This window comes from Lactuca serriola, chromosome 3 (assembly GCF_051521515.1).
Source record: "Lactuca serriola cultivar US96UC23 chromosome 3, Lser_US96UC23_V15, whole genome shotgun sequence".
In the NCBI taxonomy this organism is placed as follows: domain Eukaryota; kingdom Viridiplantae; phylum Streptophyta; class Magnoliopsida; order Asterales; family Asteraceae; genus Lactuca; species Lactuca serriola.
Window position 1 is genome coordinate 39,864,218 of NC_136410.1, and position 26,977 is coordinate 39,891,194.

The 26,977-nt window shown below is 34.9% G+C and overlaps 1 protein-coding gene across 1 annotated transcript; it reads left to right on the forward strand.

The window, feature by feature from the left end:
- The first annotated feature begins 2,395 nt into the window (after nucleotides 1–2,395).
- VPS34 (vacuolar protein sorting 34) lies at nucleotides 2,396–7,436 on the forward strand. The gene is made up of 17 exons (XM_079029846.1): nucleotides 2,396–2,756; nucleotides 3,142–3,241; nucleotides 3,326–3,422; nucleotides 3,525–3,683; nucleotides 3,797–4,006; nucleotides 4,087–4,265; nucleotides 4,517–4,664; nucleotides 4,741–4,836; nucleotides 4,921–5,056; nucleotides 5,146–5,267; nucleotides 5,340–5,537; nucleotides 5,943–6,113; nucleotides 6,219–6,356; nucleotides 6,522–6,676; nucleotides 6,753–6,896; nucleotides 6,972–7,119; nucleotides 7,188–7,436. Exons 1-17 carry the CDS (start codon nucleotides 2,645–2,647, stop codon nucleotides 7,323–7,325), a joined length of 2,451 nt encoding a protein of 816 aa, XP_078885972.1. The 5' UTR covers nucleotides 2,396–2,644; the 3' UTR covers nucleotides 7,326–7,436.
- The last annotated feature ends 19,541 nt before the right edge of the window (nucleotides 7,437–26,977 follow it).

Here is a 26,977-nt window from a genome sequence, read left to right on the forward strand (position 1 = left end):
TCCATTTTCGTCTGTATTTTTATCGTTATGCTGCTAATAACGAGATCTTCGATTCTCGTTTAGGTTGTATCGGCTAAAAACCGCTCGATCTAATACTCGAACTTCGGGTTGTACACCGCTAAACCGAAACTTCGAAAAATCATAACTTCCTCATACGAAGTCAGATTTGGGCGTTCTTTTTATGGACGTTCTTAGGTTAACATATTCTACGACTTTCATTTAGATTAGTAAGGCTAAAAGTCGCTCTATCATAAATTTACTATTTACGTTTTCCCGGTGCCGTGTCGGTTCCGTCGCAAAACTGCGACGGGTCATAACTTCTTCGCTATAACTCGGATTTCGACGCTCTTTATATGTATGGAACCCTTGAGAAATATTCTACAACTTGGTTAAGATTATTTATTCTAAATAATCTTTTGTAGAAAAGTCGTTTTCGACACCTATTATCTCTAAATTGACTAGTCCGGATCTACGGGCGTTACAATATAGACCCCAAATCCACCATTATGAACCCACACTCCATTATCTCTCTCATCGTGAACCCCTGAAGAAATAAAACATACGACGAACACTTCCCCATCACAATCGATGTCTGTAATATGAAAGAATTGTGAAAACCAAACTCAATTTTAGACGCCTCTCTCTCTCTCTCTCTATATATATATATATATGTATATATATATATATATATATATATATATATATATATATATATATATATATATCTCATAAACATGCACACACATATTTATAGATCTGGACCAATTTTTGATGAAATCAATGGAAGATGATGAAATAAGAAGTTTTATATTCAAGGAAGAAGATGTGCTAGTTTTGATTAGAAAATTAAGATGGGATGATGGTGCCGTTTGAAGGAGGTGGAGTTATAAGTGCCATAGTATACACATATATGGTGGATTTAAGTTTTGATGTTCATCGTAGCCTATAAGACGACTGAAGTAATGGCGAAAAACAATTTTAGGAAGATGATTTGCAGGTCGATTTATCTCTCTTCTTTGCTACCAGATTACACAAATAAGGAGACCCCCAAAACCCTTATTCTTTCATCTTTTTACGAGAGAGAGAGAGAGAGAGAGAGAGAGAGAGAGAGAGAGAGAGAGAGAGAGAGAGAGAGAGAGAGAGAGAGAGAGAGAGAGAGAGACCTTTTTCTCAATTTTAATTAATGAAAAACATTTGAACAAATATAAAAAAAATTAAAAACATATATAAGGGTATAATAGTCTTTTTATGTTGATAGAGACCAAAAAACAATAAAAATATCCAATTTTGGACCAGTGATGCACCAACATTTCGTTTTGGACCAAAACCATAGAATTTTGGCAGGTAGAAGAACCATTTTTTCAATTTTATCTAAAATAATAATATAATGTTTGTTTTTAACATATTTAAGGATAATATTTATGTTTTCGGAGGTCCAAGAAACCAACTATCAAAGGTTGTGCAAGTTACAAAGATAATATTAGTCATTTTCACATCAATAAAATGTTTTTATTATTTAAAATAATAATATAGTAACTTTTGTGAAAATACTAATATTAGGAGTAAAAAAAACTAAATCGATCCAAAAGAAACCAAAAAAATGCAATAGACCAAAACCAAAAAAACCGAAGCAAATACAAAAAACGATGGTGCAATTTGTAATTTGGCAAAAACCGAACCACAACACTATAATATCATATATTAAAATATTAAATAGTTTATATATATATATATATATATATATATATATATATATATATATATATATAAAATTTATTTATTGATATTTATTTGACTTTGACTAAAATAAATCATGATAATTTAGTTCGTGTTAATCTGTTCGAAGATTAAACATTATCCTAACACTTGTTGAATTGTTGCAACTCCCACCAAGCCGGAAATTCCATTTTGATTTGACTATTTACTTGTTCGATTCATTGTTTGCTTCCATTGTTACGATTAAAGCAATTTATGTTTGTGTCCTTGAAATTGTTATTGTCATTGTTCTTGCAAGAACTTTGGGTGGTCACTTGCGGTTTTAAAAGTACCACTTAGAAAATCGCATTATTTCTTTGTGTGATTTAAAACCGAAACTGTACCACATAAAACCGTATCGCTGTAAAACCGCAAAATAAAAACGCTTGAAAACCCACAGATCATGATTTTAAAATTACTTTCAGATGGTTTGATTTTGACTCAAAATCACACTAAACCTCAACCTATTCACTAAACATATATATATATATATATATATATATATATATATATATATATATATATATATATATATATATATATATATATATATATATATATATATATAATTATTTTATTTTATATCTTTTTTTTTTTTTTTTAATAAAAAAAGTTAGAATAAGAAGGTGAAGCACTCCGATGAATGATCTTCTTTCACGCATACTGATAGATACAAGCGAATATAAGATGTGCTGATGTGCATATATTATGATTTCTTTCACTTTGATCCAGTCGTGAGTTCATCAAGCTGTAGTACAAGTGAAGGCACATAATTGGTTGTAGCTCGCATGTTTGATTCAAGAAAACAGTCTCGTATTTATCAAATTGGCCAAACCCTAATCCTATTATGATGAGATGATTTTGATTTGGTGAACCCTTTGAGAAAATAATGACTGGGAACGAGTTTCGATTCTTCTTGTCTTGCGACATCAATCTTCCGGTTACTTTCAGAATCGAAAAGTTAGAAGGGCATTTACCTTCGACTAATTCCACTAATCCAGGTGAATTTCCTTGCAATTCCCGTCATTTAATTTGAATTAGCGTTTACGAAGCCCTAATACGATTTTTGGTATCTGTTAGAGTTCATTATTCATTCAATTTCGTACGAATTGAAGGGACCAGATATTTATGGGAGACGTATTTTATGAAGAGTTCACGCTACTGAATTTTTCATTTTTGACAATAATAGGATATAGGTAGAAATGAGATTGAATTTTTTTTTTGATCATCAGTAAGTTTCATTTTTGTTTAGGAAGGAAATAAATTCTGAGTAATTCGGTAAACCTACTTGATGTGCGTGAACTCGAACATCAAAATCTACCCCATGCCCCCACCAAAAAAGCATTCATATGTCAAATTTATGAGTACCCATGCTTGAATATGCAGCTGATATAGGTAACATCGTTGAAGACAAAAAACCAGAGCTATATGTTGAATGTGCATTGTACATTGATGGTGCTCCATTTGGGCTTCCCATGAGAACCAGGTTTCTGTAGCAAGCTCTATGTATTCTTGTGTATTTATCTTTTCTTTTCAACTTCATTCTAAATTAATGATTAACTATGTTCAGACTAGAGTCTTCTGGTCCACCTTTCTGCTGGGGTGAACTCATTACATTGAGTACCAAATATAGAGACTTAACTACAAACTCTCAACTTGCAGTAACTGTAAGCTATCAGTTTCACTATTTTTTCAAGATTTATAAGACTTTCATATTGGTAAAACCAAGATTTTCCAATTTGTTTATTGTTCAATCCCATTTATTGTAGGTTTGGGATGTTTCATGTGGGAAAAATGAGGGACTAATTGGTGGAGCTACCATTCATCTCTTTAATATGAAAAAACAACTCAAAACTGGGAAACACAAACTTAGGCTTTGGCAAGGAAAGGAAGCAGATGGATCTATTCACTCTACAACTCCTGGAAAGGTTTTGTTTTTCTTACCATGATCTTTAAACACAACATTATGTTTTTAGCTTTTTACTTTTTACTTTTTACTGCTCAAAATTGCTCACTGGTCTATTTTTTTTACCCTGTGTAGGTTCCTAAAGATGAACGTGGGGAGTTGGAGCGTTTGGAGAAGCTTGTGAATAAGTATGAAAGGGGTCAAATCCAGCGAGTTGACTGGTTGGATCGTCTTGCTTTTAAATCCATGGATAAGATTAAGGATCTTGAAAGCAGTAAAAATGGAAGTTCTCATTTGTTTGTGCTCATTGATTTCTGTAGTTTTGAACATCGAGTTGTTCTTCAGGTGTGTGGTTTTATCAATTCTATGTTAGTTTGACCCAAAACTATGTTGGTTTTTTGACTTTTTCTGTTTTGACATGTTAGGAGTCTGGGCCAAATTTGTTAATACCCGCATCTATAGCTTCAACTAATGAACTAGTTACTGTGTGGGACCCGGAACTTGGAAAAATCAACCCCTCTGAACACAAGCAATTAAAGCTTGCAAGGAGTTTGAATCGTGGTATCATTGATAGAGATCTTAAGCCCAGTTCTACTGAAAGAAAGTAAGGGTCTGTTTCTTTTTGACTTAATTGACTTAATGGGTTAAGCACTAAATCTGGACATCTATACTTTGTTGTTTCTTTTTGATGTAATCTGGACAGAATGACTAAATGGGTCTAGCCAAAAACTTGACTTAATGTATTAAGACACTAACCCTTTACCTTTTTGCTCTTCTTCTTTATTCCTACTAACTCCTTTACTTTTCTAAATGTACTATGTATGGAATATAATTGGTCAAAATCTTGTTTTTTAGGTCAATACAGAGAATACTTAAGTACCCACCAACACGAACATTGAGTGGTGATGAAAGACAATTATTATGGAAATTCCGGTTTTCATTAATGTCCGAAAAAAGAGCTTTAACAAAGTTTCTTCGATGTGTTGAGTGGAGTGATGTTCAGGTACATATGCATATTATGATATTTATATTATATTATATTGTTCTCCTGTATTTCAGTATAATCTTTCTTCTTTTAGGAAGCAAAACAGGCGATTGAATTGATGGGTAGATGGGAAATGATTGATGTATGCGATGCATTAGAGCTCCTGTCTCCTGTTTTCGAGAGTGAAGACGTATGCAATAATCAATAAATGAATCTCCTTTTATTAAACTTCAATCCTTGACCAGTTTTATTTTGACTGTTGACTTTTCAACAGGTTCGTGCACATGCTGTTCGTGTTCTTGAAAGAGCCGATGATGAAGAACTACAATGTTATTTACTTCAATTGGTTCAAGCTTTGAGATTTGAACGCTCAGACAAATCCCGTCTTTCTCAATTCCTTGTGCAACGATGTATGAAAAAAAAAATCTTAAATAACATTTTTTTTTCAATAATTTACTTATTTCTAGAATTCAACATTGTTGTTAATAAAATTTTGCAGCATTGTCCAACATTGAGCTTGCTAGCTTCCTTAGATGGTATGTGGCTGTTGAACTTCATGATCCTGCGTATGCAAAACGTTTTTACTCTTCATATGAGATGCTGGAGGAGAATATGATCAAGGTGTGGATTCTATCTAATTCTTTTGAATAAATAGTTACAAGTGAATACATGAATGGGTTTTGATTTTTACAGTTGGGAATGGGTGGGGCGGGTGATGGTGGAGATGGGTTTAAGTTGTGGCAGAGTTTGGTTCGGCAGACTGAACTGACAGCTCAGCTGTGTTCTATAATGAGAGATGTGAGGAATGTAAGGGGAGGAACTCAGAAGAAGATTGAAAAACTCCGGCATCTGCTTTCCGGCCTTCTTTCCGAACTTACGTATTTCGAGGAGGTAATATGTGTTTGGTTTGCCGAGTATAAAAGGAATTGGAATCTTGGATTCCATTCCGTGGTGTGTTTGGTTGTTGAACCAACGGAAATGAATGAATCTGGGGGGATTCCTTCAAAGTTTATGTTTTATGGACTTTGTCATATGTTTCTTTGATGAATTTACAAAGCAAATACAAATAAATAAAGGGTATTTTAGTCATTTGACACAATTTACGTTCTTATTTCTTTGATAGATTTACAAACCAAACATAAAACAAGATTACGGTTCCTTTGTCAGATTCCATTCCTTCGTAAAACATGATACAAGTGTATTATAAGTTCCTTGAGCACTTTCTTATTAAAAATTTAAAAATAGTTAGAGACATTTATTGTATTATATATATTTATATGACGACATATTTTATAGCCTATACGATCACCTTTGGCACCGATTGTTCTTATCACGGGGATTATTCCATCAGACTCATCAATATTCAAAAGTGCTTTGCATCCTTTACGCCTTGCATTTAGAACAGCCAACGGTGGATGCTTAAAGATCATTTTCAAGAAAGGGGATGATCTTCGTCAAGATCAATTGGTATTTTTTTTTTTCCTTTTTTTTAAAAGAAAAAAGCCCTAACAGATACATACAGGTGAGTGCGCATCTGATTATTAATTAGATGTGGTGATGATATTCATGTAGGTTGTTCAGATGGTATCACTCATGGATCGACTACTTAAACTGGAAAATCTTGATCTGCATTTGACACCATACAGAGTGTTAGCCACTGGACACGATGAAGGCATGATGGAATTCATACCTTCCAAATCTCTTGCTCAGGTGCTGCTGCAATCATATCATATCTTCTTGCTAAATAAATAAATAAATAAAGGCTAAGGAAATTAGTAGGTTGTTACTAATTGGATATATATATATATATATATATATATATATATATATATATATATATATATATATATATATATATATTTATGTATTATACAGATCCTATCAGAACACCGAAGTATAACAAGCTACTTACAGAAGTTTCATCCAGACGAAGAGGGACCCTTTGGGATAACCGCCACCTGTCTCGAAACATTCATCAAAAGCTGTGCTGGCTACTCAGTCATCACCTACATACTCGGCATTGGAGACAGGTGTCACTCTCACTCAATCTTTCCATATTTTTTATTTTATATAATATATATAATATTATTTATTTTAAATCAACAGGCATCTGGACAATCTTCTGCTTCGAGACGATGGTCGTCTTTTTCATGTTGATTTTGGTTTTATTTTGGGTCGTGATCCAAAACCCTTCCCACCACCTATGAAGCTCTGTAAAGAAATGGTGGAGGCTATGGGAGGGGCAGAAAGGTAATTTCCAACAATTATTATTAAAAAGCCTGTGGTGTGGTGACTTTTTATTTAGTTTTGTTTTTTCTCGTGCAGCCAATATTATACGCGATTTAAATCGTATTGCTGTGAGGCGTATAATATCCTGCGGAAATCAAGTAATTTGATATTGAACCTTTTTCATTTAATGGCGGGGTCTAATATTCCCGATATAGCTTCTGATCCTGAAAAGGGCATTTTAAAGGTAAATAAATGCTATAACTAATAATTATTCAGAGCTTATTTATATATTTTCTGTTGTTGTATGTATAGCTTCAAGAGAAATTTCGGTTGGATTTGGATGATGAAGAGTGTATCCATTTTTTTCAAGATCTTATAAACGAAAGTGTCAGTGCTTTGTTCCCGCAGATGGTTGAAACTATTCATCGTTGGGCACAATACTGGAGATGATTATTTTTACTGCTGCTTCACCTTATTTCCCCATATATTATAATATGACCCGTGTAAATAATAATACACATATTTACATATATATTATTGGTTTAAATTATTTTGTAAAAAGGTTGGCATGCTTTATGTTGTGAACTTGTAAAGTTTTTACTTTTTTAGTTTCTAAGTATTGCCACCTGCCAAATAAATTATCATCCATCAAGTCACTCAACTTGATCTTGGCTGTTAGGAAATTATTATTATTCAAAATTGCCAACTATAACGTTGTGTAAGAATAATAATACTTCCAAAACTTCTAATCAAGTTTCATAGTTTCTAATTTTATTTGTTTCTATTATTTTCCGCTATTAAAATTATAGTTTAGTAGTTTACTACCCCTAACACAATATAATAATAGAAAGGTTTAACTGAATATATGGTGATGTAAGTTTGTGGTTACAATATTTTCTGTTTGGTTAGTTGTGAATCAGTTTGTTCGGTTAAAACCAACCTACTTTGACAATCTTTTTTATTATGGCCATTTTTGCATCCTATTGCTGGCATGGCATAAGGCAAAAGGTACCAATGGTAAAAAGTCGCCTACATAGGCGTCATGTAGATTTTTACATTTTTCACATTTTTTACCTATGAAGTGATGTTGTGCCTATGGTTTTTTTTTTAGAAAAATATTAAATTTATTTGAAAACCATACTAAAATTTAAAATAACAAACTTAAAAATTACATTTTAAAAATCATAAAATTAAAAAAAAACATGAAAATTAAAATTACATTGAAAACCTAAAAAATAAAAATAAAACATGACGTTAAAATTTAAAAACCTAGAAAAAAAAAAAAGACAAAGCATCAATTTTCAGTTGCGTTTCATATTATATTTTTCACGAATCGATGCTTTCATAAATTTTGCTGTCTTTTGATCTTCGGGGTCGAAGTGTCTCACGTCTTGCATTAACAATGTATACTCGGTGAGTCGAACAGTTTCCTAAAGTTGAATTCAATTGTGCCATTTGTGTCATCATTTCTTCCAATCAGGCTGACCGCTCGGTTCTGACTGAAGAATTTGAAGAAGTCGCTTTCCCTTTTTCTTTTGCTCGAGCTTTTGTATTGTCACTTCCCATTGGACGAGAAGGCGGGCGTATTTCTTCAATGTCATCGTTATCATCATTGAGATTAACGTCTACGTGACTATCCGATGAGACTTGTTGTGAGCTTAAATATGAAGATGTCTGATTTCTTTTTAGCTGATTTGCAATTTCTTCACGTGTTGCAAGTTCCCTCCGCTTAATGCTTCTTTTAACAACTCCCACACATGAATAAACTTAAAAGACTTTTGCATATCATCTTGGAATGTAGCATGCGTTTTTTTTTCAATAAACTCGCTTCACTTTCTCCGCTAGCCCATTGCTTCTCAAAGTTTGTGTAAATTTTATTCCAATGTGTGACGACTTTGTTAATAAGATTCCATGTGGAGTTACATTGGTCGGAGGTCCGATAGTCTGGACTTCGACCCATTCCCCTACAAAAGCGCTCCGTGATACGTAACCAAAACTGATCACGATTTGACCATTTCCCATGCCACCATCTTCAGATATGTCAACCCATGCCCTTGCTAACTCAACTTCTTCTTTTTGTGTCCATCTTCTCGGATCAACCTTCCCTTTCTTTTGTTGTTGAGGTTGTTGTTGCTGTTCATCGTGTTCGGTTGAAGGTGTGAATGGCGGTTGGGATGGAAATTGGGTTTGAGGTTTAGATTGGAAATGGAATTATTCGGGCATTTGGAATTGTGAATAATGGCTAGGAACACCATCCATTTGTGGTCGGTAAGGTGGTGGTGACGACAGATCATAATCGAAAACTACGTAGGCGTTGTTAACATTTTGGTTTGGAGCATTTTGTTTGGAAGAGTTTGGATTGTTAGAAGAAGACATTTTCAAAGAAAAAATTGTTGTTGAGAGTGTATAATGTGGTGATTTTTTGAAAATGTGATTTGTATATATAGTAGATTAAAAAAGAAAAAAAAATGAAAATGTGATCGTTTGGCAACGTTTCATTCTTAAATCGCCACAAAAATCACACATTTATCATCGGTAAAGGACCACCAGCGGTGAAATCCCCTTCACGGCGCAGTGTGATGGGTTTTATACAAAAGAACAATCTTATGTGCTCATACAAAACCATAAAGCTTGGATCTAGGCTTCTATATTGTACATGCAATTCATCCAAGACTTGAAAACCCTAATCTAGCATACATTGAAGCGAAATTTATAATGAACTAGTTTAAATGATACTTTTCAATGGTTGCAAGAATCATTTGATCTTCAAGAAGCTTAGCGTCACAAGCGTAACACCTCTAATGGCTCACAAACACCACAAGCAGAGGATGATGTTTAAGAGAGATGATGAGAGGCAAAAGTCGGCTCCAAGCTTCCAAGGGATCAAGTGGCCGATTTTGCTAGCCCCAGGGGTCCTTATATACTTAAGCTTCTAGGGTTTCAGTCAAAGCGCTAATTGGATGACTTAGGCCCAAAGTAACTTGGGAACATTTTGGAATAAGGCCTCCTTGGACGAATTTAAGATGGACTCCTTCTTAATTTCGTCCATGCCCTAATCCATAAGGATTCTCAGCCCAATATCAACTATCACACAACTGACAGTTATAGTCCCCTTTATCTAATTAATCTCTTTTGGCCACATAAATAATTCTTAATTAATTCTTGACTAATATTAATTAAAATATATGATTTCTTTTTTAATATATTATTCATATAATATATTAATAAACCATAATAACCTCTCTTTCTCCATAAATCATCCTGTCAAGTTGCTTTGGTGAAGGCAACCCAAAAGCACAACCGGGTCAAGTACATACCAAATATAGTTATGAGTTTAGACACTAATCCAACAGTCTCCCACTTGGATAAGTCTAGTAACTATAATGCAGGTACAATCCGATTAGCAATCGTAGCTCTCAAAGATGTTGTTAAACTCTGATCTTATCAGTAACTTGTCCTTTAGATAAGGGATCATATAGTCCTCCATTCGAGATATCGTGCGGACAATTACATGGAACATTGTCATACTTATTGTCCAACAGTTTGTTTCTTGATCTCTGATTCGCCTAACATAGAACTTAATTGAACACATCAACTCACTCCTGACCGGGCTCGACATATAAGTCAAAACAAATCATCGAGGGGCCCAGATATCGCTTTTACCCTCTTAGATAAAAGGAACAGATAAACTTTGACTTATATGCATTTACCATTTACTCATCAAATCATACACAACAATGTGTTTTATAACATCAAGTTACTGATGCGTTTACGCATTATCAATGCACAACCAACTCGCAAATAATAAACCATATATCTAGGTTTCAAGACCATACGATAACAATATTATTGTCTTGCGATCACTTGAGACAAATTCCATGAAGTGATACCAGCAAGTGTGGGTTTAATCCAATGCTCAAATCATATTCATAAGCACTCACGAATGTTTCAGCAAACCTTTTCTATGTCTAATACACTTTAGGAAATCTACAAACCAATTCATGACAATCTTCTTTCATACCTACTCCCAAAGTATGAGCGACTGTGGAACGTTCAAATAATCTTATTATTCAGGAAGTCAAAACATGCAAAGTGAAACAATAGGTAAACAATTAACATAAGACAGTAACTTTACTCATAAATAATGCTCCTTTATTTAATCATCAAATGTCAATTACATTTATCTATTACATGTTTCGAAGCTATCTAATCTAAACTAATATCATCCTTCAGCACGATGCTCCTAGCGTGCTGCAAGTGCTTAACCCTACTCAGTCCCTTCGTAAGGGGATCTGTTGGGTTATCCTCCGACGATACCCTCTTCACTACGAGGAGTCCCTCTTCCACCCGGTGTCGAATAAAATGATATTTCCTGTCGATATGTCGAGATCTGCCATGATCCCTCAGTTCCTTGGTCAAGGCAACCACTCCTTCATTATCACAGAAAATTTCCATGGGCTCCTTTATGGCTGGCACAAATCCAAGGTCTCCGATGAAGTTCTTTAACCATATCGCCTCCTTTGACGCTTCGCTCGCCGCTATGTACTCTGATTCGCACGTTGAATCAGCTACGGTCTCCTGCTTGGAACTCTTCCAAGTTACTGCTCCTCCATTAAGGGTAAAGACCCAGCCTGACTGCGAACGGTAGTTGTCCCTGCCGGTGTGAAAACTGGCGTCACTATACCCTCGCACCCTTAAGTCATCACTCCCATCGAGGACTAGAAACCATTCCTCGGTCCTCCGAAGGTACTTAAGAATATTCTTGACTGCGGTCCAATGTGCTTTGCCAGGGTTCCCTTGATATATGCTGACCATGCTCAAAGCGAAAGCCACATCAGGACGAGTACAAGTCATCGCATACATGAACGAGCCAACTGCGGAAACGTAAGGTACTCGACTTATCTCTGCTATCTCGACTTTGAGACTCGGGCTTTGAGTCTTACTCAACTTAGTATTACTTTGGATTGGTAACTCCCCTTTCTTGGAATTCTCCATACTAAAACGTTTTAGTACCTTGTCTAAGTAAGTATTCTAACTAAGTCCTATCAGCCTTTTATTCCTATTTCTCACTATCCTTATTCCTAGAATATAGACAGCCTCTCTGAGGTCCTTCATAGCAAAACACTTCCCAAGCCAGGTGTAACGCCCAGTTCCTGGTACGTATTTGTTTTGATTAAAGGTTCTTTTTGATGGGTTTTAGTCCTAAGAACATCCTATGTGCTCATACAAACCCTAATGCTTGGATCTAGGTTTCTCTATTGTACATGCAAGTTATCCAAGACTATAAACCCTAATTCTAGCATTCAAGTAATCATATTAACATGAGAATAGGTTTAAGATGTTACCTTGATTGTTATGTAGCAATAACAATCCCAAGTCTCCTTGTATTGACTTTAGAAAGCCTAGAGTCACAATTGTCACTCCTCTAATGGTTCACAAACACCATAAGCAAGAGGATGAAGAGGAGAGAGGATGGAGGCTGCCCAAAACGTCTACAAACCCTAGAGAAGTCTTAGCCACGTTTTTGGTCATAAGGGATCCATATATATAGGAGGCAATTAGGGTTATATAACAAGGAAACCCTAATTTGGTTGCTTAAGCCCTAAGCAACCCATGGAGCCCTTTACTTAAGGCCTTGGACGATTTCATATGGGCTTCCCCCATAGAATTCGTCCACCTTATAATAAAAGGCAATCCATGGCCCAAATTGCAATTATCTTATAATTACAATTCTAGTCCCTTAAGTTTAATTAATCTCTTTTAGTCACAAAACTAATTACCAATTAATTATTGACTAATATTAATTAAACAATATGATTTCTCCTTTAATATATTATTCTCATAATATATTAATAAATCATATTTAATCCTTTCTCTCCATAATTCATCCTATCAAGTTGCTTTGGTGAAGGCAACCCAAAAGGACCATGCACCATCGGGTCAAGTACATACCAAAATAGTTATGGACTTAGACACTAATCCAACAGACTCCCACTTGGATAAGTCTAATAACTATTCTGCGTATGACTTCAGATCCTGATCTGCAATCGTAGCTTTCCAAAGCCGCTGTCAACTCTGATCTTATCAGATACGTGTGTCCTTAGATAAGGGATCATATATTCCTCCATTCTAGATATCATATGAGATATGATTTCAAATCATTCTCTTTGTACTATATCTCGATTCCCGATTTATGACGACTGACTAACTGAACAAATCAAATTAGCCCTAGCCCGGCCGAGCATTTACGTTTGTCATCACTAAATCATCGAGGGGCCCAACGATATCGCTTTTATCCTACTTTGGATAAAAGGAACGGATAAACTTTGATACAATGCTTGCTTACACTCACTCACCAAATCACACACAACAATATGTTTTATAACACCAAGTTACTAGTGCGTTTACATATTATCAATGTGCAACCAATTTGCAAGATACAACTCACACATCTCGGTTTCAAGAATATAAGATGTTATCGTCTCACCAATTGCTCGTGATACAATTCATGGAGTGATCCAACTGAGCGTGGGTTTAATCCAATGCTCAAATTCATATTCATAAGCACTCATGAACGTTGCAGCAAACATTTGCTTATGTCTAATGCTATTTAGACAATCCACACACCAATTCACGACAGTCTTCATTCATACCTACTTCCAACATATGAACGACTGTGGCCCGTTTGAATAATTTAACTATTCTTAACCAATTAAATTATTTAGGAAGTCAAAACATGCAAATGTGAAACACAAGAATAATACTAATCCCACATGGCCTCAAACCTTTGAGTATAAATAAAACACCTTTTATTTATCACCATATCGATTACTCATTATTTGTCATTTTGGGTAATCAACTTCTTACTTGAATTATTACACTTGTCCCATGCTCTTAGCATGCACACAATGTTTACCTATGGTTCTTACTTTTGTGAAATAGATCAAATTGAACACATTTCCAACCATTCTCATTTCACAACTCCAAATCCTTTTTCATAAGTGTGAGAATATCAAATTCTTATTACTTATAAAATATGCTAGATTCTAACATTCTATGCAATAATCCTTTCGTAATGTCACTGCACCAAAGTCACAAAGACTATTGCCAATGATATTACAAAGTCCTCTATGGGAGATTGTTACAATAAAATTCCTTAGATATGATGTCTCTCACTCAAAGTACATTCCTTTGAACATCCTTTTGCATAAAAGTTTCTAATCTAGTCATAGATTTTCAATATTCAATTCCCAATATGGACACGCTTCCATATTTTCCATATGACAACTCATTCTTAATAGAATCTTATCTATTCGTAATGATGTCGATATGGTCCATCCAATATGGAAACATTTCCATAATTTCCATATGACAACTCATTCTTAATAGAATCTTTTCTATTCATAATAATGTCGATATGGTCCATCCAATACCATGCTTCCAACTACTCACAAGCGACCAATCCTCGTCAAACTTTGGATTGTCCTTTGATAGTTGTTTAATTATTTTAGTCAAAACCGATTCTAGTCCCTTTTCCCTCTAAATGCACTAGACATTTGGAAAATTTTAGAATGGTCAAACATTAAAGCATTTGCAATCGATCCTATACCCGAAGCGTATGGGATACGACACACAATGTTTTATTTGCTATGTTCTCAAAATTCGAATTGTGAAGAGGAATGCCATAATCATAATCGAAATTTTAAGAACACACTATGTACCTTTGGCTAAATTTATTAACATTTCTCAACCTAATCCTTTAGATTTGAAATGAAGCATAATATTCTCTCCCTTAATTATAGCAAAACAACTTTACAACCCTTACGACTTTGCAAGGTATAACTCTAGTTTTCTATAATTAATATTGCCAACTTGCAATACGTGCCTTAATAATCATACAATCATAACTTTTATGCTCCCACTATCATGATGATTATTATAAACATAACACTTATGCTCCCACTAGCTTCGACATGTATTCAGAAATAGCTTAACTTTCAGAAAAACAATACTTATTGAATTTCTTAAGTCCATGTTTCTAATACTTAGCACTTTGATAATCTTTTATCAAGGCGTCTTGAACTTCTACACTTTTGCCCTTCGATAGTTCATATGTGTGTCTAAACAATTAAGACTAATTGCCAAACCTCACAATTCAAATTATGGAAAGGGATACCGTAACCATGATCGAATTCGAGAATGCAATTTTACAATCACTATCTTCTTAAAATCTTTCTTAGTGAAAGTATTTCCTCACAATCATTTTCATGAAGGAGAAAATCTTATGACACTTAGATTTAAACGGTGTATTTGTTCCTAACCATGTGAATTTGTCAAAACCAAAGTTTACGACAAATTCAAACTCATATGGATCTAACTTTCTTAATCTCGATTTCTTGCCTTATGGTAGCACAGCTGCCCACCATGTCTTCCAAGTAGTTAAGAAGCTCACCCTTTCCTATCAATGTACTTTCCATTGATCAAGGTCCTTGCCTTTTTATGCATTCAATTGAGAACTCATAGGACTCACATGCATAATTAACTCAATTGGAATGGCACATAAACAAAATAATGTCAACACGATAGATTGTAAACCTCAACTCGTGTGCTAGTGATGATCGATAAGGTTTATTTGATTTGTTCTTGAAACCTTTCAAGATCATTAAGACTCCCACTGACTCCTTGACATATAAGATTCTCTTGTCAATAAACATTTCTTGACAAACAAATATTCAAGAGTTAGTGTAGTTTTTATCAAAACACTTCATAAATTGGTCCTAGTTGGTCTTTGTCTTATCCAAGACATCACAACTTTCCACATTTGATGAATGTTATAAACCTTCTTAATACTTTTCCACTCAATGTCACAATCTTAACTCTAAGACTTGTTATTGGAACGAAGTATGATTGACTTCTTGATTTAACCATTTCTTCAATACTTGATTCCTCTTCTTAAACATACAATTGTACTAAGACTTACTTAGAGGATCAATTGAGATATGGTTCTTAATCATTAAGACCTATTCATAAAGCATAAAAGGTACTCTCCCTTCTTCTTAGAATGGAGAAACTTTTATCTTTCTGCCTACTTGATTCTTCTTATTTGTTCTACTATTGATTTAAACCCTTTTCAATCAATCTAGAATTACACTTAATCTTGTAAGTATAATCATATTTACTAAACCTTTAGTAAATCATGACGAATATCTTTGTTATTCTTATGGTGGACTTGATTAACACGCAACTTTGTGTGCTCGATCTCCTAGTCCTTCACTTGACACTTTGTCAATGAATTAGTCTAATTTCCAAATATGAAATTTCTCATTCATCGTGCAACCAAGTTGCATGATTCCAAGTTTCTGTCCAATTGAAACTTGGGCGATGAGAAACTCTCCCTATTTGGTAGATTCTCGACTTTCCATAAATAACATAATAAGAACCAAATCCATTATTGCTAATAATAGAAATATTCAAACATCAATTTTTCATATACGCCATTGCAAGGATAAATAAATAATATAAAATCAAAATTTATTTTTACTGCGGAAAAATTTGTCCTTACAATGCAATTCATTGAAAAACTATGCTAATACATCTTTCTTAGCAATCTAATTCTAACTCTAAGTAATAGCTCAAGAATCTACTCTTCGAGAAATGCGATCGAAATCCATTCCTTCATGGTTAGATTCTGCTCACTTCTTCGTTTAAGCTTCCTTTCTTTTCTTCGATCCTACAAAACATCAATTGTAATCTTATCACATTATGTGTTAAGAATCTAGAATAGAAGCTTAAAAGAGTTTGTTAATGGATTTTACCTATATTGGAGCCATACGTTTCGACTCTCCCATCTCTTAGATCTCTTAGGTAAATTGGGCAGCTTCGTCTCCAATGCCCTTTCTCTTGGCAATAAAAGCAAATTGACTCTTTTGGAACATGACCTACTTCAGACATTGCCTTTCTCTTATGATCAAACTTTTCGATCATAGCATGTTTTTTGTTGCCATCGTCTATATCCATAGAGGTCTTGAAGGCAGATTCACCAATCAACTTTGCTTTTCTATTGCGCCAAACCATTGTTGATTCAGCAGCAATAAGCATATAGGTGAGATCTATAAGGGTCACGTCGTGGTTCATCATATAGTACTCTCTTACGAACTCACTATATGAGTTAGGAAGTGACTGAAGAACCCAATCAACAGCCATTTCCTCACAGACAACGGATCCCAACATTCTTAACCTATCAATGTGTGACTTCATCCCTAGGACGTGTGCACACACCGACTTTCCTTCTTTATGTTTACTTGCCAAAAGGGCTTGAGTGATCTTGAACTTTTCAAGATTTCAAACTTGTGGGTTAGGGATAATAATTGGAGGAGGAGGAGGAAGTGAAGTATGATCTCTTGTTCCTCGATCGAATCGTGGAATATCATCTTCATGTGGAATGCTTGTTCCACGGGATTTGAGAAGACCATAGTTGTCAAACTTTGACATCTACAAAACGGGAGAAAACGAATTCAAGTTAGTTGATTGATTGAGTCCTTAGTAAATCACCCAAATGAGATACTAAGGCTAGGACCCAACACAATATTCTACAACTCGGGAGAGGGATGCCGTAACCCAAATTGCCGAACATTTGAAGGTAAGTGAATGACGATTCACTAATTTCCACCATGAAAAACGAAAAAAAAAATTAAGTTTTAAATCTATGAAAACTCCTAGATCCTTTGAGATTCATTGAAAATTTCAATGGCATGTTTAAATCTCGATATGCCCCTCTTGTTTGTGACTGGGATGCCGAGGATCACAAAGCGGGTGTGAATAACCATGCAAACTTACATGGTGCCCTCACATGTTACAGTCACCTATTCGATGTGCCGGTAAACCACACAAGCTCCACCGAACTATGACCAACATTGAGTCACCCTTTGCTACCTTTGCTTAGAACCATTTAGTGTGCCAGTAAACCACACACGCTCCACTAACGTCTTCGCAAGGGCACAAAGTGTAATTTCATGGAATTGCATCAATTCACTTTTGCCTAAGTAACTAAGATTGGGAATTTTATGAAAACATTTAGTTACTTTAATAATTCATTATACTTATAATGGAAGGTTTCGTCCTATCCTACCCGTTCGGCTAACGACCCTCCACTAGTCAAGAGTGCGGTGGGTAAGAGTGGATACCCATTCAATCGCCATTTTATAGGCAATTTCCTTAAACACCCCTTATAGACCAGCTTCGTGAATGAGGCATTCTAACGGTAAGACTGACTTTTACTCATATATATATATATATATATATATATATATATATATATATATATATATATATATATATATAATGTTAGACTTTTAATGTTATATATAGTATAGGGTGTATTTTACACTTTTAAAATACTAGGTGGTCTAATTTAACAATTATACTTTTAATTCAATTAAATTATAAACCTAAACTTTTATGGATTTATTAAACCTCTTTTAATTATACACCTTAATTAATTAATAAAACCATAAGGCACTACAAGAAAAAGACCCTTTTACGACATGCAAACCACGACACGCTATGATTTATGTTATGCAAATAAGAGTGACCTTAAAAGAGTGTCATCTCTTCAAAAATTTTAAGGATTTAAGTCACGCACTATTGCGTGCCCTTAAATTAGTGTCCCAAGAAAAAATTAAAAAAACACGGAGGGCGCTTTATTTTAATCGCGCGTCCTCTGTGACTGTCGCTTTATAATTTCAATGAAACGCGCTTCTCCTATTAACGGGGGGAAATGAAATCTCCAAAATTTTGAAGACCCGCCTTCTTCTTTTCTACCTTCTTTCTATCTTTCATCTTCCCAATGATCGTGAGCATTCCATTCTTGATTTCCCTAACTCTTTCTCATTTTTTGATTGAAACTTGAAAGAATCGACATAAATCTAAGGTTCCCATCAGAATCACACTAATTTTCTTACTCTTAGAGAACCGGTGATTTAGGGCATTACTACATGAGTTCTCTCTACAAAGTCTGAGGAGTTCGGATTCTACCCACCTCGTACGGATTAAGGTATGTTTTCTTTCTTCTCTCATCCCAATTTTTTATAATCTTCTATCAATCTTGATTTTACTTATACAACATAAACAAGCAGAAGAACGATACGGTGCCTTTTTCTCGTCTCTTCCCTTCTATGGGTTCTCCTTGTTGGCAGTGTCGTTTCTCCCGATGTTGCCATCCTGCTTACTTCTGCATGCCTCCATCATGTAGTATGATAGTTTCCTGGTTGCTTCAGGTCATCTTGACCTCATGTCGATTTTGGAGACTTCAAAATTGAAGGAGTGTATTTCATTTGCGTAGTAGGCATATTACAAAGGTAATTCTTCTTTTTTCAACCACAGTTACCTATTTCATGTACAACTGGTCCTTCTTTTTGGACGATTTTTGTGCCCTTCTACCCTTTCTCAAATCTTTTCATGGAATTATTGATATTTTATGATATAAGTACCTGATTTTTTTATGCACACCAGGTGTTTGACTAAATGTTTGAACCAAAATATATATTATTATAATCAGTAAGTTAGTTAAATCTTGGAATCCATTGCACACCCAATCTTTCTCTACATGTATCTAGTAAAGTAGAGAGTAAACTAAAGTTAGGGTTCTTTTGTTGATATCAAATGATCACTTCTTCTTGAATTTCCCCAAAATTTGTTGTTTTAAACTCGTGATTCAGCTAGAGACAGAGAGTTATGGAAGTGGAACAATCAAATCATTCATTGACCTTCCACGAGCCTTCCATGGAACAGAGCATTAGCTTCATTACAAAACTTCAGGTTTTAATTTTCATTTCAGTTAAAATTTCCTTTTTTTTAACTTCACATCAGATCTGAGTTTTTGGTATATAGTTATATATGTCAATGATGAAAATATGTGCAATGTGTTTGAATTTTGTTGTGATACTTTCACTATTTGATCTCTCTTTTTTGTAATAGTATATTTGTCTTATTTTTGCAGGGATTCTCCGTTATGCCTCTCCATATCCACAAATGTTGCAACCAGCATATCCTCAAAGGCCACTTGGAGCAGAGGGAGTCATTCCATCATTAGCACGCCCACCAATGATGGCTATGCGGGGTCCAGTGGTCCCTACAATCATTAGGCGACCCATCAATACAATAACTCCAGCTGAAAAGCCAATGACCACAGTTTATGTTGGCAAGATAGCATCATCAGTGGACAATGAGTTTATGCTCTCCCTTTTTGTAGGTAAGTTCCTCTTTTTCTCACATCTTTACTGGAAATAGATCTTATTGCCCAATGTTCTTGGACTTATTACACATTTATGTCTTCTGAAGCTCTGTGGGCCTGTTAAAAGTTGGAAACATGTACCAGATCCCACTACTGGGGCTTTGAAGGGCTTTGGTTTTTGTGAATTTAGGAATGTTGAAGGAGTTCTGCGTGCTTTAAGGATTCTGAGTAAATTAAGTATTGGTGGTCAGGAGCTCATGGTATGGTTTCCACATTCTCTATCTTTCTTCTTCGTGTATATTCATGTAAATCATGCCCTATCTGATTTGAACATTTTTTTTTTAATTTTAAGTTTACAATTGAATTTTGATAATGTAGATAATAGTAGCACTATTCTTTTATAAATGCCCGTTTCTTTTTTACTTGAATACATTTAACATCATGTAGCTAATAGTAGCACTATTGTTTTATGAATGCAATGGTAAAATGGTCATTTACTCACATTCAGACACTTCATTTACTTTCTTTAGCAATGTCGTAATGGGTGTCACTCACTCTATGAATTAAGATGTTGCATTTTCCCGTTCTACCCATGTTTCTATTAGATTTAGTAGTTTTGCAAATACAAGGGTAAAATGGTCATTCACTTTCTTATGTATGACAGCATACAGATTAAGTGTTCTCTAGAATGGATAAATAATAATAGTATTTAAAAAAACTTATCCTTTTTCTTTTCTTTTCCTAAATAATAACGATTCTTAACAATTCTCAACACTAAACTTTTATAAATGTGTACAAATTTACTACTAAACTATTATTTATGCTTCTTTATAGGTGCAAGGTGGGACAATGAAGGATAGAATTAACCGTATCAGGGGTATGAATCAACCTAGCATCCCATCCCACATTTCATGTATTTTTCCCTGTGAAATAGAATTGTTAGCAATTCCTTGGTTATGGCTGCCATTCTGGAAGTTGGAGAGAACATGGAACACAATCATACTTTGATTTCTTTTCGAAAAGCACTGATGAAAAACTTATGGTAAGTTCTAACATTACAATATTTTGTTTTATAAAATAAAAAAAATAAAATAATAAGAGGTATTGATTGATGTGTGGCAGGAAATTGAAGAGGCTGAAATTGAATTGGATCTAATACAGAAAGAGCAGTCTGTTGAGGAGTCATCTAATGATGTCACAGATTGGAGAAAGCTTCCTTTTCTAGCCAGTAACATTCTTTTTTTTTTTTTTTTTTAATTATCAGGTTTATTTTGAAAATCCATGGTTTTTGTTTGGCGTTTCTTATGCTGGAGCTCTTAGTGCATGGTTTTGTTTGTAGTTCCCTCATCTCACATGTGGGAGTCTTGCAAGTTCTGCTGCATGGTTTCGTTTTTTCATCACGTCCTTGCCTTATTGTCACAGTGCCATATAACTATTAAAAAAGAAACATTTAAAAATCTTTATCTTTGATAAAAAAGAAAAAAAAAAGATTAAAAAAATTACCTCTGGAGCCATCCAACGATATTTCCTTGTTTCAGCTATCATCATCTCTGTAACTGTCTCTTCTCTTGCTAATCCAAAATCTACAAGTTTTAGTGTTCTTTGATCTTTTGTTAACACCAAGTTTTCTGTAGAACATTAGAAATTAAATTAATTATAGGATTTAATAGAGATCATTTGTCATTAAAAGTTTTATAATTCAAAACGGGTTAGGAATCATTGCCAATTTCTCACTATGATGAAAAACCGATTTTTCTTTATCATATTTATCTGCCTCCAATCTTGCATCTTCTATATTCATCACATAACCAACCAACTTTATCTTCTTCATCATCTTTTCAGTAGCTGCATATATTTTCTCAGACTCAAAATTCACATCATCTTCAGCAACAAACTCATGAATGACACCATTGACTTCAATTGAGCTACAACCTGGAGTCTTTTTAATAACGCCCTTTTCTTTCATCTCTCTTCTTACCCTAAATGCATCTTCTAATCTACCAATTGATGCATATATACCAGCTAGAAGTAAATAGTCTCCACTATGAATAGTTTCCAAATTCATTATCTTCTTCAATGACTCTTCTCCAATTGTCAGGTATTGCCTAATTTTTTATAAACATTTTCAAATTGAAAACTTGCTAAAAACTAGCTTGCTATAGGTTTACCCAGAGGAATGTTCTGAGGGTGTATCCTAAAGGGATACGAGTTGACTCATCTAACTACAACCTACTGATTGGGTGGATGCATGGAGCTCAGATGGTGGCATTTAATATGCAGGTTAGAAATATAATATATATCTAATAATTTGGAATCTATTCTGTCAAAATCTTCATATCCATCTCTTAAGCCAAACTGTGTTCCTTTGTTTGCTTATGTTTCTGGATTCATCTTCTTCTTTTATCTACTTATTCTGCAATTACAGGCTTACAGCTACGTGGATGTTCATAGAATTAGTAGTAGATTCTTATTTATTGAACTTTACATATAAACAAAGCTTAATATACCAAACAGCAAAATACAATGTTTTCTTGTTTTCTTTAGCCATCACATATTCACATGTCATTTTTTTGTTTGTTGATATACTTTTTATGATCTAGAATAGTATAATACTACCCTTCTTTTGGTTGTGCCAACTTTATTTCTACATAAAGGGGTTAATGTCATAATATAGTAACCAAGTCTCAAGTTTGTTCCACCTAGGTACTTTAAACTTTTTTTGAATAGGTTTTGCCACCCATGTTTCATTTATATGAAATAAGATAAAATATAACTTATTTGACCTTTTTTAACTTTTGACTATAGACTTAACAATGATGTGGCATCATATTTGATTTAATTTCTACCTTGATGATTCCAGGCCTCTGATCCGAATCATAGCCAACCGATTCCCATGGCAAGTGAAAAATGCTATTTTGTCAACTTTGACCATCATATATATAAATTTTGTGTTACTATTCAGTTTGCACGCCTTGAAGATGCTAGAGTTGCATAGAGTTTAAATGAAAAATTGTAGATTGCAGGTCGAATGATGAAGGTACAAATTTCTCCTGTGATTGTGTTAAGATTAATCGTCTGGATGTTAGTGAATGACCATTTTACCCTTTCTGTAAAATCAGCCTTTTGACTTCACTTATTTCATATATCTATAAGAATGTACAAAACTGTTAATTTTTTTATATATAAAATTTGAATTGTAATTAGTAAATACTTATAGATTGAGTGGAATGTGAGATCAGGCCCTTTAAGAAACATCGATTCTGCTCGAATATCGATTCCCGGGACTATAAAGTATGATGACTCACAACAGTGGTAAGTTTTTAGGTTTCTTATTTTTTGAAAACTAATTTCTTTTTTCTTTTGTCATTCCTAATTTTTATACAACATATCTTGATTCTTGTAAATTATTTGTTGGAATTTAGAAACAAAAGTTAATAGATTAGTAAATCAACTCCCTTGTAAATATTTTTACAAATATATTGAATTCCTTTTGTGCAAATTGATTGATCTTGCTGTTGTATGTACAACTATCGACATAGAGCACGATTGGAGGAAACAAAACAATATTGGAGAGGATGGTCACAATTAAGTCTTTGATATTTGTAGTCATTGAAGGAATTTTTTTTATTATGTTTAACTTTCTATTTTTGTAAATAAAAAAAAATTCAGGTATGAAGGCCTCTCGGATATTTTTTTGTCATCTCCTGTCCCAAAGTTGTTGCTGTTGGCTGGAACAGATAGACTTGACAGGTATAATAGATGTTTATGGGCCTTCCATGTTAATAACAAAATACCACACTTTGGAAAACAATTAAGGATTGTTTAAGCATATCACTTGTTTATGGGCCTTCTTAGGATATCACCTAATATAAATACTCCCAAGTTTCTATCTGTTTCAATAGAATTTTGTATAAAATTGTCCATATACGTTGTAAGGCTTAATTTGTTTTCTTACATTTCCTTTATCTGTAAGACAAGGAGGAATCTTCAAGGTCCCTTCTAGAAATGAGTAACCCCCTTTGTAAGAGAGCTTGCATGGCTGTCGGAATTCCAAATAGCTACATTTTATATAAAATTGTCCATATGTTTTGTGTATTTATTTAAATTTTCTTGAAGAATTAACATGGTTTATTAGTTGTTTCTGATACGAACATGTTTATTGGCTGTCTGAAAGGAGGTGACGCCTGGATTTGGGAATGGATTTCAAGCTACTCCAAAGACTAGCACTACCATCCAGATTCACAAAGTTTATGGAAGCTCTTATCGTTTGCCTTCTGCTCATACATGGTAAGATAATCATGTTGTCAAATTACCTTTTTGCCCCTAAGCTATGTCACACTTCAAAAGAAGCATGCTACATTTTTCTATGTCAAAATTTTGCCTGTGAGCTATCTGCAGGCACCGCCAAATCCTTCAAAAGAAGCATGCTACATTTTTCTATGTCAACTTTTTCCAATGTTTTGGCTTTTGTTTGGCATCTTGGATAATCTTGTAGCACCTGATCGTCCACGCCATTCTTGGTAAAACAAATTTATAGTGTACTTCTTCCATTAATGTTAGTAATTTCTCATTATGATGTCTTGTTTCTTGTGCAATTTTATTTTTAGGAGGTATTTTACTTTATTAAATGTTTAAAGTTACAGGACATGAGTATGGACACATCATGGAACATTTTAGGGCAGTTGTTGGTCTTCCTCTTGGTGATCCATCAATGAAGTGGCCAACTTGCATCATGTAATAACATTTTAGGCGAAGATGTAGGTATATGTTTTTTTAATGAATAATGTAATCATATTTATGAATATGAAATAAAGTTTCTTATTTAGTATGTGATAATCATGTATAGGGAGAAAACAATTTCTATTGATTTGTTTTATCTTTCCATGGAGGCTGCCCAAAACGTCTACAAACCCTAGAGAAGTCTTAGCCACGTTTTTGGTCATAAGGGATCCATATATATAGGAGGCAATTAGGGTTATATAACAAGGAAACCCTAATTTGGTTGCTTAAGCCCTAAGCAACCCATGGAGCCCTTTACTTAAGGCCTTGGACGATTTCATATGGGCTTCCCCCATAGAATTCGTCCACCTTATAATAAAAGGCAATCCATGGCCCAAATTGAAATTATCTTATAATTAAAATTCTAGTCCCTTAAGTTTAATTAATCTCATTTAGTCATAAAACTAATTACCGATTAATTATTGACTAATATTAATTAAACAATATGATTTCTCCTTTAAGTTGCTTTGGTGAAGGCAACCCAAAAGGACCATGCACCATCGGGTCAAGTACATACCAAAATAGTTATGGACTTAGACATTAATCCAACACTTTTTGGAAGAGCTACTCGGCGAGTTGTAGCCCTAACTCGCCGAGTAGATGTCGAGATGGGTGCGGGCTTTAAGTGATCTACTCGGTGAGTCCACGCTTGGACTCGACGAGTAGGCCAATCAGGAGGAGACCCGAATCCTTAGGGTTTGCACCCTATTTAAATGTCCTTATAGCCCCATCTCAGCCTTTATCATCCCCAGAGTGTTCCTTGTTGAAACCCTAGCCTCCATTTGTAAGTTTGAGTGATTTGTTGCCTTGTGAAGGATTTTGGGGCACATTGGAGCTTAGAAGGAGAAAAGAAGAGTTTAAAGAGTGCAAGAGAGGGAGTAGATCCGAAATCTACTTTGGGAAAAGCTTCCATTCAGGTAGTAAAGTCTCTACCTTGATCTTTAGTTCATTAGATCCCATTTTGTCCCAATTTGGTGGTTTTCAAGCCCTAAAACACCAAACTCCATGTGTTTTCTGCTTAATAATCCGAAAGGACTTCAGATCTAGACTTTATGGACGTGTTAGAAGCATAAAGTTGTTGTGGTTGAAGTGATTGAGGACCCCCATGGAGTGCATGGCCTCTTAAAGAGCTTGGAATTGCATTTTGAGCTTATAGGGCCATGCATGCATTTAAATTTTGCAACTTTACGTGTTAAGCATGCCCTAGGATCATAGATCTGTGGTTTTGAAGAGTTTCATGTCTTAGATTTGGCTCATATGGGAAATGGGTCAAGGGACTCGGCGAGTCCCAAGGTGGAACTCGGCGAGTTTTATGAATATGGCCTTAGACTTGACGAGTTGGATGAACAACTCGGCGAGTCCTATGAAGATTGCCTGGTACTCGATGAGTTGTTCTTCAAACTCGGCGAGTTGTATGAACTGTTATTGTGTACGAAGGGTTTAAGTGTCAGAAGTCCAGCCCTTCTTGTTTGCACGTTGGATTAGCAATCTAACGTGTTCCGATGGTCCCAGAAACCCCAAATCCTCTTGCAGGATGTTCGGATAAGGATCTGGAAACGAGTGGGAAGTCTGCTCGCATGGACTCGACGAGTTGTTCATGGACTCGGCGAGTCGGATCGTGAGCCGGTCCCATCGTCCTGAGTGGTGAGTTAAGGACGATTCAGTGAGTGGGAAGAAGGGGATTGTAGAGTGGGACCGGGTTAGTGGAGAAGGACTCGGCGAGTCGGTGCCATGACTCGGCGAGTCCAGTCAACTGGAAGTTGACCTTGACTAAGGAGTTGACCTGGGTCGAAGGGAGGGTCAGTCATCTGACCTAAGGGTGTGAATGAGAGGCTAACCTATGTTTATGATTTATAGCCGGAAGATTTCTGATTCAGCAGTCAGGCGCTTAGCAAGCAGACTTCCGCAGTTACTTTCGAGGTGAGTTACCTTCTAGTAGCGGTGGGTCTACGACCACAATGCCGGCCCACCAGTAGGAGTTGTATGTAGATGATTGTCTCTATGATATTCATCTAGGGATTACTACTACCTGTGTTATGCTTATGTGCTAGTATGATATGATGTTATGTGCTCGTGACAGTAGGAGGATATA